The 11,954-nt window shown below is 52.9% G+C and overlaps 1 protein-coding gene across 3 annotated transcripts; it reads right to left on the minus strand.

Annotated features, from left to right (window-relative positions):
- Window positions 1-307: 307 nt before the first annotated feature.
- On the minus strand, window positions 308-8,675 carry Arrb2 (arrestin beta 2). 3 transcript variants are annotated; one of them, XM_013148771.3, is made up of 15 exons: window positions 8,482-8,669; window positions 5,669-5,699; window positions 5,016-5,076; window positions 4,685-4,729; window positions 4,274-4,470; window positions 3,980-4,039; window positions 3,491-3,558; window positions 3,246-3,381; window positions 2,951-3,035; window positions 2,576-2,648; window positions 2,156-2,293; window positions 1,387-1,470; window positions 1,215-1,294; window positions 1,071-1,125; window positions 308-827 (listed from the first exon to the last, which is right to left on the minus strand). In XM_013148771.3, the coding sequence occupies exons 1-15, from the start codon at window positions 8,502-8,504 to the stop codon at window positions 734-736; spliced, it is 1,230 nt and encodes a 409-aa protein (XP_013004225.2). In that variant the 5' UTR covers window positions 8,505-8,669; the 3' UTR covers window positions 308-733. The 3 variants fall into 3 exon arrangements, with proteins under 3 accessions (XP_013004225.2, XP_063098744.1, XP_063098743.1); XM_063242673.1 differs by lacking the exons at window positions 308-827; window positions 1,071-1,125; window positions 1,215-1,294; window positions 1,387-1,470 and adding an exon at window positions 1,477-1,827 and having other exon boundaries at window positions 8,482-8,675; XM_063242674.1 differs by lacking the exons at window positions 3,491-3,558; window positions 4,685-4,729; window positions 5,016-5,076; window positions 5,669-5,699; window positions 8,482-8,669.
- Between the last annotated feature and the right edge of the window lie 3,279 nt (window positions 8,676-11,954).

Here is an 11,954-nt window from a genome sequence, read left to right on the forward strand (position 1 = left end):
GACTAAGTTTGCTTTATGGCTTTACCAAGCTGTACCACTGATGTGGACTGATGGAATCAAGTTTGGGTGTTTACCCTGGAACACGGGCACACTAGTCATTTAGTAAACAGTTACTGATGGCCTGTGTGAGTGGGCGGGGATGCGGGAGAGTTCTCGCCTTGTGCACACAAAGCCCTAGGTTCAATCATTGGCACCACACACAAAAAATTAAATTCAATTTAAAAAAGGCGATGATGATAACCTGTGTGTCATGTGCCTTGTGGGTGCAGAAAAGCGTTGTCCATGCTACCGAGGAAACACGCACACATGCCTATTAAAAAGGTTTATTTTCTTCTTTATGCTCAGAAAGAAATGGCTTTGCCCCCACAGGGTGTCCTCTCAAGGACGCGAGGCTAAGGAGTGTCTCGGCGGGAGGCTGACTGTGGCGATTTCTCCCCCGTTCCCTGTCATCACGGCTCATTTTCAGTGTCTCCTTCCAAAAGACTGAATGAACACAGCTCGCTACCCCGAGGGCCGGGCAGGCTCAGCTGTAGTCGAGGTTAATGCCCACTTCCAACAAGCAGAGGGTCCAGTGCGCGTCTCGCTGGTGGGGGAGGAGGAAGCGGAGTGAAGGGGTGGCTGCCAGGCGGCGGGGAAGGAAGAGGCTGGGGAGCCGGCCTTCCCCCGACAACGTGGGGACCTCGGTCCTGCCCCTACTCCCCAAGCACGTCCTCTCCGTCTCCAGCCCTGCTTTCTAGCAGAAATGGTCATCGTAGTCATCGTCCTTCATCCCCTTCAGCCGAAGCCGGGCAAAGTCTTCGAACACAATGTCGTCATCTGTGGCATAGCTTGAAGGTGGAAAGAAGGGATGATGTGAGGGTTTCTGTCCCTTCCGACTGCCCAGAGCACCTCACCCTGCCCAGGGACAAAGAAGGAGCAGTGATAGCCTCATAAGCTAAGTCGTCCGGTTGGATACATTACCCTCCGTGCCGAAAAGAAAACAAAACAGAACCAGGAGGTATGAGAGCAGATTTGAATGTCATGGGAATCTAGAGGGTCAAAGCAGGAAGGGGAGGGAATGGGTTCCTTACTTGGTGTCAAACTCAATGAGGTTGGTATCCACAGGGACATCCGTTTCTGGAGCGGCTGTGGGAGGAGAGGGAAGGGAGGGTGGGTGCTAGGAGGAGCGTCTTCCCCAGGCCCTCCCTGCAGGGGCTTGGGGTTTCGGTGCTTACCTGTCTGCGGTCTGGGAAGGGGGATGTGGTCATGGGGCTTGGGATGCATCAGAACAAAAGGCAGCTCCACGGAGACATCCCTGGGGAGGGGAGAGGCCCCGTGAAGAGCACAGCGGTGATGAGGCAGAGCCCGAGAACCCCTGGACCCCCACCAAGCGCCCACAGCACTCACCCGCCTCGGGACACCACCAGCTTCACCTTGACCCTGTAGGACACCAGGATTCCTAGCACCTCCTTGTTGGCCCCCTCTTTCACGCTGCAGTCGGAGATTGAGGGGAGCTGGGTCAGGGTCCATCGCCCCGCCCGGCGGTCACCTAGCCTGCCCAGGGTTCTCGTCAGGGTACAGGGTAGAGCTCCAAACTCACACCAGCCTTCGGCTCCAGCGGCATCAGCTGAGCAGCCATGGCCGTGAACCACATCAGGGTGTCCAGTAGGCAGAACCTGCCTGAGCAGCTCGCCTGACTGACAGCCCTGCGTGTGTTGCTCTCCTTACCTCCTCCCACTCTCCTGCGGTTCCAGCTTACTGTGCGTGTGGTGGCAGTGTGTGCCAAGTGCCCTGGCACCAGCCGAGACAAGGGCCAGCCCTTCGTGACTCTCACCGCTGGGGCTGCTCCTGCCCAAGGGCACAGTGGCACCTCACTGTTCTGATGAAACCCTTTCCCTCCCTATTTACACTGCCTCTCCCTCTGGTTCCCTGACAGCTCCATCTGAAAATCCGCAGGCTGGTCTCGGGTGGCTTTTCCTCCTTAACATCTCTCCCGTAGTCGCCAAATATTTAGCCTTTCATGATCACCTGCTCTCTTCCTCCCCTAGAGAGTGAGGGTTCTTGGGAGGCCTCTTTTGTTCACTAATACCTCTCTGGCACCTAGGACAGAAGCTGGCACACGGTTGGCCCTCAACAGAAGTCTGTCTCCCCCCCGGGTCCCCAGCCCTGCCCTCACATGGTGCTGGAAGCCAGGTTGGTGTCCTCGTGTTTGAGTTTCCCGTCCAGAGCAAGGCCGCGCTTCTCCCGGTTGTCGCTGAGCAGTGGGGTGATGGTGTACACTTTACAGAACGTGGAACTGGGCGACACCTGGTCACTGGGAGACGGGGACCAAGGGACACACTCTTGGAGGGGCCGACTGGGTGACAGGGCAGCCTGCCATCCCCAAACACTACCTCGCCCCTTGCTGCTGTTTTGGGCACAAGTTACAGGGGGACAGGTTCAAGCTGCTCAAGAAAATCAAGTGCTTGGAGCCGCCTGCAGGAGCAGGAATGCTGTCTTGGTGAGATGGCGCGGCTGACTCTGGCTGCTACTTCTTACTTTCCGGGGCCTATTCTGAGCTCCTCATATGGGGGTCCAGGCCCGTGTCGATACTTACTCTTGTTCGAGCTGGGCCACTGGACACTTGTACTGGGCCGTGCTGAAGAGGCAGATGTCTGCATATTGTCTCACTGTGGGGCAGGGCCGAGCAGCGCTGGATGGAGTGCAGACTATCACCTCGCCACACTCCACCACAGTACAAGCCCATCCCTCTTGGCTCTGTCCCATCCTCCCCGTACCCCTGCACCTCCCACCTTGGCGCAGCGCTCCCTGCAGTAAACACTAGGGCTGGTGCACCCCGCTGCGGCAGCCTGGATGCCCTGCATTCTGGGAGGTCTCCCATGCTGGGACGTGACCTGGGCTGTCACCGCAGCGGAAGCCACTTGCGCAGGACCTCCCTCCCCCAAGAGCCCCTTCCACCCCCACCTCCTACCAGAGACTCTGATCTTCTTCACGGTCTTGGAGGAGTTGTTGGTGACATGGACGTTGACACTGAGGGGCTCCCCATGGTAATACAGCTTTCAAAGGGAGGGTCACCATGTGAATTATGTATCTTTACTAGCTCCCTGCCAGACGCGTGGCTCTGCCCCCCACCCCATCCCTGCAGCCAAGCCCACAGCAACTCCACGTCCAGCGGAGGCAGCCCTGAAAACATCAGCTGTCTGTGGCTTCCACACCCCCAGGTCTGGCCTGCCTTGGAGGGCACCTCTGTCATCCTCTCGGCTCACCTCCTTGTCCAGGGAGGCCTCAAGGTGCAGCAACCGGTCAGACATGAGGAAGTGGCGTGTGGTTTCTGCTGAGGGCTGGGGGCCAGGTTTCTCTGGGGCAAACTGCACCTTTCGGATCACCAGTCTCACAGAGTTCCTGGGGCGGGGTTGCAGGGCAGGGTCAGTCCCCAACACCCAGAGCCCAGCTCCCACCTCCCACAGGGGCCTGGGCCTCCAAAAAGCCAGCAGGGGGCTGCCCCCCTCACCTTTTGTGGCTTTTCTCTTCTAGTGATTTGGCACAGAAAGCTCGAATCTCAAAGTCTACCCCGCAGGCCTCGAGAAGGGGAGGAAAGGCCACGTCTTAGCGAGGGCTTCCGCCATCACCTCCACCCCCTCTTCCTTCCCCTCACTTTCCTCTTCCCGTTCAGGAAATCTTGCCCCATAGTGGTGTAATGGACAAAGGGACTGTCTCCCCCGCTGCCTCTCTGCAGCTGGCAGCTGGCAGCTGGCAGAAGCTTATTAATGGTTGCATTGGGCAGCCCCGTGCCCAGGTGCATGTGGGACAAGAGAGCAGGAGGCAGTGTCACACGTGCAGTGGCCACCATGCATCCCACGGCCGTAGGTGTGGGTGCCAGGTGGGGGGGCGTTACACACAGACATTTCCCTGTTCTCAGCCCGCTCCTGCAGTTACCCTCAGTTCTTAGGGCAGGGACCTATTCTGCCCACACACCACCCTTGAAGCCCCCCTCTAGTACCTTCCCCGTGTCCTCCGGTCCTGGCTGCAGTGTGACAGAACAGGGCAAATTCTGGGGTATCTGTGGCAAAGGAAAAGGGAGGTTTCAGTCCTCCTAGAAACCTCCAGCCTTCCTCCCAACTCGAGAAGCTTAAGAAAGGGCACCTGAGGGGTAGAGAGGAAGACGAAAGGGCCCCAGGGAGGAGGCTGAGCCGGGGCTTCCTGAACGCAGGTTCCCGATCGGCCTGTACCGGGTGCCCCCCGCCCCCTGCAGGTCCCAGACCCTTCCCCTGCAGAAGGTCGGGGGCATCCTCACTGTGAAAAAAAAGGGGTGGGCATGCTGGCCCAGCTTCCTCAGCAGCCGGTCCTGGAGGCGGGTGAGAGGCCGGGGCGGGTTGGGCACAGGGGGGAAGGCCTGGTAGGTGGCGATGAACAGGTCTTTGCGGAAGGACAAGCCCAGCACATCCAGGTCTTCACGGCCGTAGCGAAAGGCGCAGGTGAGGGTTACAAACACTGGAAGGGAGGGCGAGGCGGAGGAGTCAGGAGCACCCCTTCCTCATCGCCTCCAGTACTAGGCAGCCGCAGCTCCTTCAGCCGCCAACTTCTCCTGAATCCTACTCCGGGCTTCCACCTCATCCCCTCATCTCTTCGGGGTGCTCCTCTAGTGCCAGCCCGTTGACTCTACTCCTCCCATCTTCCCTAAGGGCCTGGAACTTGGGGTCAGTACCTTTCCGGTCCTTCAAGTAGTCAGGATCCACAAGCACCACTCCATCTAGGTAAGAGATGTACAGGCCTGTTTCCTCTGCCTGGGCCCAGATCCCTCTTTTCCTCTATTTTTGAGGTCCAGGAGATCAGACCCAGGGCCTTCATACTAAACTATATCCCCAGCTTTTTTTTTATTTCTTTTTTTACGAGACAGAGTCTCACTACATGGTCCAGCTGGGCTGAACACTGTGATCCTCCTACCTGGGTGTCACGATTGCCAGGATTACTGGTGTGTACCACACTCAGGCCTGTTGCTTCTTGGGGGATGAGCTTCCATTTCTGGGCACACTTACCTACAGGATCCACTTTGTCCAGGTGATCTACAAAGTCCCGCTTGCCCAGGTACACGGTGAGCTGAGGAAGTCACGGGGTCATGGAGGACATTGGGGAGGACAATGACAAGGGTCAGAGCCCTGGAAGGGGCCGAACCTCTCCCCAGCTGGGCCATCAGGGAGGGCTGTTTCCCCGCTGTCAGCTGTGGGCGGCAGGGTTTCCCGGACACCCAGCCAAGCTCTAGGTGGTTCCTGCATCTCTCTCTTCCCACTTCTGTCCCCCAGGCAGGTAGGGGTGTGTGTCTGTCCCCTCAGGGAGGACTCACCTGTTGGAACTGATCAGAGAGCAGCTGCTCCCTTCACTGGGTCCCTCAGGGGGCTCTGGGATAAACAGGCCAGGCCTGAGGGGCTGTTAACTTTCCCAGCTGCATCCTAAGAGGTTTATATGCTGGGCACAGGGTTTGTGTCTGTCTGAGGGACTCAGGCCTGCCCCACCCAGCCCTGTGGCTGGCTCCGGCTGACAGCACCCTTTGTGGCAAGGGGCTTCAGGAGGGAAGGAAGTCAGCGCTTAGCTGTCACAGGAAGTGGGGAGCTAGGGGTTGGAGATGGTTAGGGGCAGGCTGGGTTTGGTAGGGCCCATGGAGGGCTAAAGGGTAAGCGTGCAGGCCACTCACCTTGCAGTTAGGGCTTGATTTCTTGAAGACCCTAATAAAACAGAAAGGAAAAGCTCATTCACAGGTCTCTCACACTCAGTAGGGACTGCCCCTCCAGGAGCTTACCCACCCCAGCCTGAGGGCAGAGCTCACCCTGGGTCTCTGGCTGGAGCCTCTGCCCAGCTCTCCCCTCTCCCCTTCTTTCCAGAAAGTCCAAGGCTTCTCTTGTCTTTAAGTCACCCTCATGAATCTTTCCACGGGAATGGCCGCTGGCGGACCCAAGATCCATCAGGGATCTTCCCAGAGGGAACTTAAAATGGGCAGGCTGTGGCAGGACTGGGGTCAGACCTAACCAGCTTTCTGACCTCCAGTTCCAGTGCCACCTGGGGTGTATGGGAGACCAACAGCCTCGGCCTTTGCCCCTCAAATGGTTTCCATCATAGGTGCTATCAAAGACCAGCCCTATACCTCCAGCTGTGCCTACCTCACACTTAGCAGTTTAAAAGCCTATTCATTCTCAAGGCACAGCTCAGATAACACTCCTAGGGTGCAGACCCAGCCCAGATCTCTGGCCCTCCTGTTCTCTTGGGTTCCTGTCACATCTTCTTTATCTTTTCTTTGTGGTATAACAGCACCCAAGGGTGTTATTTGTCTTTCTTCTTGGACTGAAGCTCAGAGGTCTTGTTCATTCAGGCACCTCTGGCACAGTGGCAGCCATTCGATGAAGAAGATGGTAAACAGGTAACTGGGTGACTATTCCATGCCCAGCTGTCCTAAGTATTTCAATGTGTTATCTCAGTCAGTACTCTTAGTAACCCTTAGTTACTCCACGAAACAGATCCTAATATCCTTATTTTACAAGGGAGGAAACTAAGGCACGGAGAAGGCAAGTATTTGGTCTAAGATCACGGAGAACGCATAAATGGTAGAACTCAAGGCAGTTCTTGGCTTGAAGTCTCTGTCCCTAACCACTAAACAGTTGCACGGTCCACCTTTGTACATGGCATAATCTGTCAGATTGACGGAGTTTTTCTAACCTCTCCCCACTCCTCCTGCTGGAAGGATCTAATCCTGGACTCTACTCATTGCTGGGCGGTTAGGGAAGTGTCTGGAGACCCTGATGGCCTGGCCACTGTGGACCTGTCCTTTCAAACAGTATCTTACTCCTTTCCATCCAGCAGTTCCTGGAAAGAGTCCCGAGATACCAGAAACTGACATCCTGCCAGGTGTCCCATCCCTCCTCCAACCCCACTATCCAAGTTTCTGCTACAACAAGTTCACTTGGCCCTTTCTCCTTGAAGGCCAAGCTGTCCAGAGGTCTACAGCAAAGGGTATGGAGGTCCCCAGATGTCCTCAACCAATGAAGGAGTGTAGACACAGACATGGGGGCACCCTACCTTGTGTCCCAACTTGGAGGCTGGTTGCCATGGCATCGTCCAGGCTCCCCCTCCCTCTCACTTGGGGTTTTCCTCTATCCCACTGTTTCCTCCCATTGAGGAGCCCTGGCAGAGGGCTGCAGCAGTCACAATCAGTTGGCCAAATGGATTGTGGCTCTGGGTTAACTCTGAGCAACTACAGGGCACCTGCGCCTCAGCTCCCAACCCAGACACCTCTTGCCAGCCTAGGGAGGAGCAGCCAAGGGCTGAGTATGGGAATGACTAGGGAGGTGCCCTCTGCGTGTGTGTGTGTGTGTGTGTGTGTGTGTGTGTGTGTGTAAGCTGAAACAGATGCCCCTTTGCACTTCCTGCTATTCTCTCCATTTCCTGTGGCCCAGAATTTGATGAGGGTGGAGGGAATTATGCCAAGTCAGCAGTCTCTCTTTGGTCACTCCATTGCCCTCCCTGAACCACATAACGGAAAACTGGGGCCTCCCTCAAGTCAGCGACTTCCCTTTTCTTTGGGGTGTTCAACCCCTAATCCAGATGCCAAACCTCCCTCTGATCATCTCCCTTCAATACTGGTCCTCCTGATGCTCAGAAACCTGGATTCTAAGTATTTTGGGAGTGGGGAGTAGTAGGGCTGATCTGTTGTTTTGCAGAGTAAATGAGTTTGCTGAATCTCTCTGAGTTGAAGCATACAACCCTAACCTTTTCTTTCTTTGCTCCTGCTCTCCTGGGAGTCTCACTTACCCCTGACCCTTTGGAGGGGGGTTGGGTCCCAAAAGGAAGTGGATTTTGCTAAAGTTAAAAAAAAAAGAGAACTCGGGGTTCAGTGGAAGGAAGGAACCTCGATTGCACAGAAAACATCCGGGGAGTGCGTGGACAAAACTACCTCCCCCTTTCCCCCGGAGGAGACAGATAAGGCCCAATTTCAGGAGGGTCGCTATGCACTCCGTCCCCTCAAGATGAGGCTGAAGTTTGCAAGTAAGAGCCACTTGGCCCTTGGGACAGGTAGGAGCAGCCTGCATGCCTGTAGGGTATTGCACAGGAGGCTTTCCATTGGTTGGCCACTAGTCTAGGGAGGATCCCCTTCTAGCATCCAGTCTCCCGGTCTACAACCCTTCGGGGCCAGCCACCTGCTCTTTCCTCCGCCCTAGCATCGCAGCATGCACGGGAGAACCCAGTCGTCCGAATCCTTCATCCAGTGCGAATCCCGACGTCCAGATCGCGATCCCTTTCGGGCCTCCCTTTCTGCAGGGGCCCAGGCTCAGGCTCATACCCCTCCCCATTATCCTCGAGGACCTAGGCGTGCGGCCCCGGATGGCTGCCCCCTTGGGACCCAAGGGTCCGGAGCCTGGATTCCGGCTTCCTCGTCCTTGTCCAGGGACCAGCTTACCACCCTCCACAAGCCGCCGCCGCCGCCCGGGCCCCGCCGCGCGGCCCCACCTCCCTTACCTGGTCCCGGGTTTCTCCCCCATGGCGTGCGCGCCCGACCGGTTCGCGGCTCGCAAGCACCTTTCTGGCCCGCAGCTAGCAGCCTGCTCCTCCCCGCGCCACTGGGCATGCGCGCCCTCTCTCTTTCTCCTCCTCCCTCTCCCCTCGGGTTTTAGAGAACCCGGGCCAGATGCGTCAGCCGGATCGCGCGCGCCCCGGAGCTGCCCGCCCTCTCTCCGCCGACCAGAGCGGTGATTGGCTCCGCCCGCCTCGGTTTCCTTGGTCTCGCCGGGGGAGTCCGCCCTCCGCCGCACTCTGCCCGCCCATCGCCCCGCCCCCTCGCAACTCCTAAGAATCTGATTGGGCCTCTTTAAACGAAGGCGCCCGCCTTGCGGGCGATTAGAGCCTTCGGATTGGCACCCCGGCATCCAGAGCCCTGCAGGGGTCCCCTCCCCTTTGTTTGCTTTCTCAGTGGCGGTGGAGGCAACGGGGGCGGTGGGGGCTGTGGAATGAGCTCAAACACAGTCTGGAAAGGGGGGCGAGGAGGGATGCACACGTGGGTGAGCTGTTCCAGTTGCGTGATGCTTGCTTCAGTGTGCGTCGCTCACACGCTCAGCCCAGAACGTCCCGTTTTGTCGTGGTATCTTAGCTCCCTCTGGTGTTTATCTTTATTCTCGCAGCATTTCTTTTTACAATTTCTGACTTCTCATCTGTACCCACCTATCCCAGCAGACCCCACTCTTCTATCCATCCATCAGTCCATCTATCCATCCTACCTGATATATTCACTATGCCCAAACACACATGAATTACCGTGGCCCCTGCCTTCCAATATAGGCGACACATATAAACAGCCCAAGAATGCTGTAATGGAGGTGTGACTCAGAAGACAAAGGAAGCAAAAACACTAGGCCATCGCGGAGGTGGAAGGAGTTCAGGCTGTGTAGAGGAAAGGAAATTCGAGGACGGTGATTATGAAGGATGAACAGAAGCAGAGAAAAAGCATCCTAAAGAGAAAGGAAGGCAAGGCACATCCTGTTCTGAAGGGTCTGCGAGGTTATTAGGCTGAGAGGGACCAGAACATGTTACCGAGGATTTCTTCGTATACCAGGTGAAGCAGGAGACTGAAGCTCTTTCTTGCAGGCAGACCCCTGGAAACAGGAGTGGCTTTTTAAAGCAGAGGAGTGGCTTGATGAGCCACCCCTTTTTAGAAAATAATTATGAGCATGAATTACCATGCTTGGCCAAATCTACTGTATTAGGCGATACTAATATAAATACAATTTCAAAAAGATATTCAAGAAGGCCAGGAAGAAAAAGATACACAATATCTTGGGTGAGAAAACCCAACATGAGAAAGATATCATTTTTTCCCACATTATCTTTAAATTCAACACCACATCAAATACCAAGATGGGGAGGAGAACACTTCGTAGACAGCCAGGTTAGGTAGAAATGTTATAGACAGACAGGGGTTGGCCTTCAAGGGAGTCACTGCAGAGGATAAAGATACATTATAACTAGCTAGAGATGCATCCGTTGAAGGACGGGTCTCAAGATAAAGACAAAATGACCAGGTCTACATGGGTCTCCAGGGGATCAGCAATATTCTATAATTGGTGTTACCTGGTCCAATAAAGTCTAGACAGACATCTCCAGGGTTGGCCAGACCTCCTGACCCATCTCTTCTGAAAAGGTCCTTGTTCTTTCCATGTACACTGGCTAGATGACCTACTGTATCATTATTACCTAAATAGCTACTTGCAATCTTACTGATTGATCATAGTTTTAACCCATATTAGACCTACCTTGTGATTTTGCATTGTAAAACTTCCTTTGAGGAGTGGGCTCATTGGCAGCCCACTTTCGGGCCTTCTGTCTTTCAGGAGCTCTGTCTCTCAGTAAATATTTCCTACTCTTAACCTCCATTGTTGCTTAGAATTCATTCTCTGATTTTGGGGGACGTAAACTTGGTGTATATGCCATCTGGCAGTTTGGGAGTTACATTTATTTCCCCCATATCATTCTGACTCTAAACATAATCAGAAGAATCAGCTTTCAAACATATCCAGGACAATTCTAAAAACCTAATTGATCAAGAAGGCACTGGTCTTAATTTATTATGTTACAATACTTAAAATTGGGTTATTAGCACAATAAAACTAAAAAGAGCAATGAACAGAGTCCATATACAGACCCACTTGGTAGCATGTCCAGTTAGTGGAAAAAGAACGGTATAATCACTAAATAGGCTTGGGACAACTGTCTATCTAATGGGGAAAGAGGTTGAATATCTCATATATTAAACAAATGAGATCCAGTAAATAAAAGATCTAAATACATACAGTACATTTTTGAAAGTTTTAGGCAGGGCATGGTGGCACACACCAGTAGCACTCAGGAGGCTAGGGCAGGAGAACTGACACGAGTTTGAGGCCAGCCTGGAGTGCACAGTGAGTTCAAGGCTAGCCTGAGCTACATAGTGAGACCCTGTCTCAAAACAAAAGCAAAAACAAACACACACACAAAACCCAAAAAAGAAAATTTTAGGTAGAAAAATAAAATAATTTTGGGTGTGAAGGAAGGCCTTCCAAGATATCAAATCCCAGGGTTATAAGTAACAATAGCCAACATTTTATTTTATTGTATCTACAATGTGTAAAATATTGCTCTAAACATTTTTCAATATCAATTCCTTTAACATCACTTTAGGAGTTAAGGCCTTTATGATAATTCTAATTCTACAGATGAAGAAATGGAGGCACAGGTAGAAATTGGTGGAATCACACAACTAGTAAGAAGCAAACTAGTAAGAAGCAAAGCCAGTAGTCTGGCTTCAGAATCTGAACCCTTAATCACACCTAATTTCCAAAAGACTGAGATTTAAAAATAATGATAATAATAAAAAAGACAACTGGTAGAAACCCTGGTAACACATACAAGAGAATAATTTCTCATATCTACAAATAATTCCTAAAAATTAGTAAGATAAAGACAAAGGACATACAAAGATAATAACAAAGAAATACAAATGAGAGGCTGGGGATTTAGCTTAGTGGCATAAGCACCTGCCTGGCAAGTGCGAGATCATGAGTTTGATCCCCGGTACCCCCCCCAAAAAAAATACAAATGTACATTATATGAAAAGTTATTATTATTATTATTATTATTATTTTGGTACTGGGAATCAAACTCATGACATTGCACTTACCAGGCAAGTGCTGTGCTGCTGAGTTATAGCCCTAACCCTTTTTTAAAAAAATAGTGATTTTTATTTCACCAAGGATCAGGGAAAGGAAGGTAAAAAGAGGAGACAGTTTTTTTTGTTTTGTTTTGTTTTTTGGTGGTACTAGGAATTGAACTCACAACCTCACACTTGCCAGGCAGGCACTTATGACACTGAGCTAAATCCCTAGCCCCAAGAGGAGATAGTTTTAACTAGTTGGATTACAAATATTTTTTTTTTGGATTACAAATTGAAAAGTATAAAGTTC

This window comes from Cavia porcellus, unplaced genomic scaffold, assembly GCF_034190915.1.
Source record: "Cavia porcellus strain 051 isolate PalLab524CR breed Dunkin Hartley unplaced genomic scaffold, mCavPor4.1 scaffold_32, whole genome shotgun sequence".
Lineage (NCBI taxonomy): Eukaryota > Metazoa > Chordata > Mammalia > Rodentia > Caviidae > Cavia > Cavia porcellus.

Bases quoted from the DNA above. Each gene is read 5' to 3' on its own strand.
- Arrb2 (XM_013148771.3), bottom strand. From the start codon at position 8,504: ATGGGGGAGAAACCCGGGACCAG. The intron at 1,126-1,214 runs GTAAGCACCGAA...CTCCTCCCACAG, and splicing joins CCTTCCCAGACCGCAGACAG to CCGCTCCAGAAACGGATGTC. The intron at 828-1,070 runs GTAAGGAACCCA...TCCACCTTCAAG, and splicing joins CTCATTGAGTTTGACACCAA to CTATGCCACAGATGACGACA.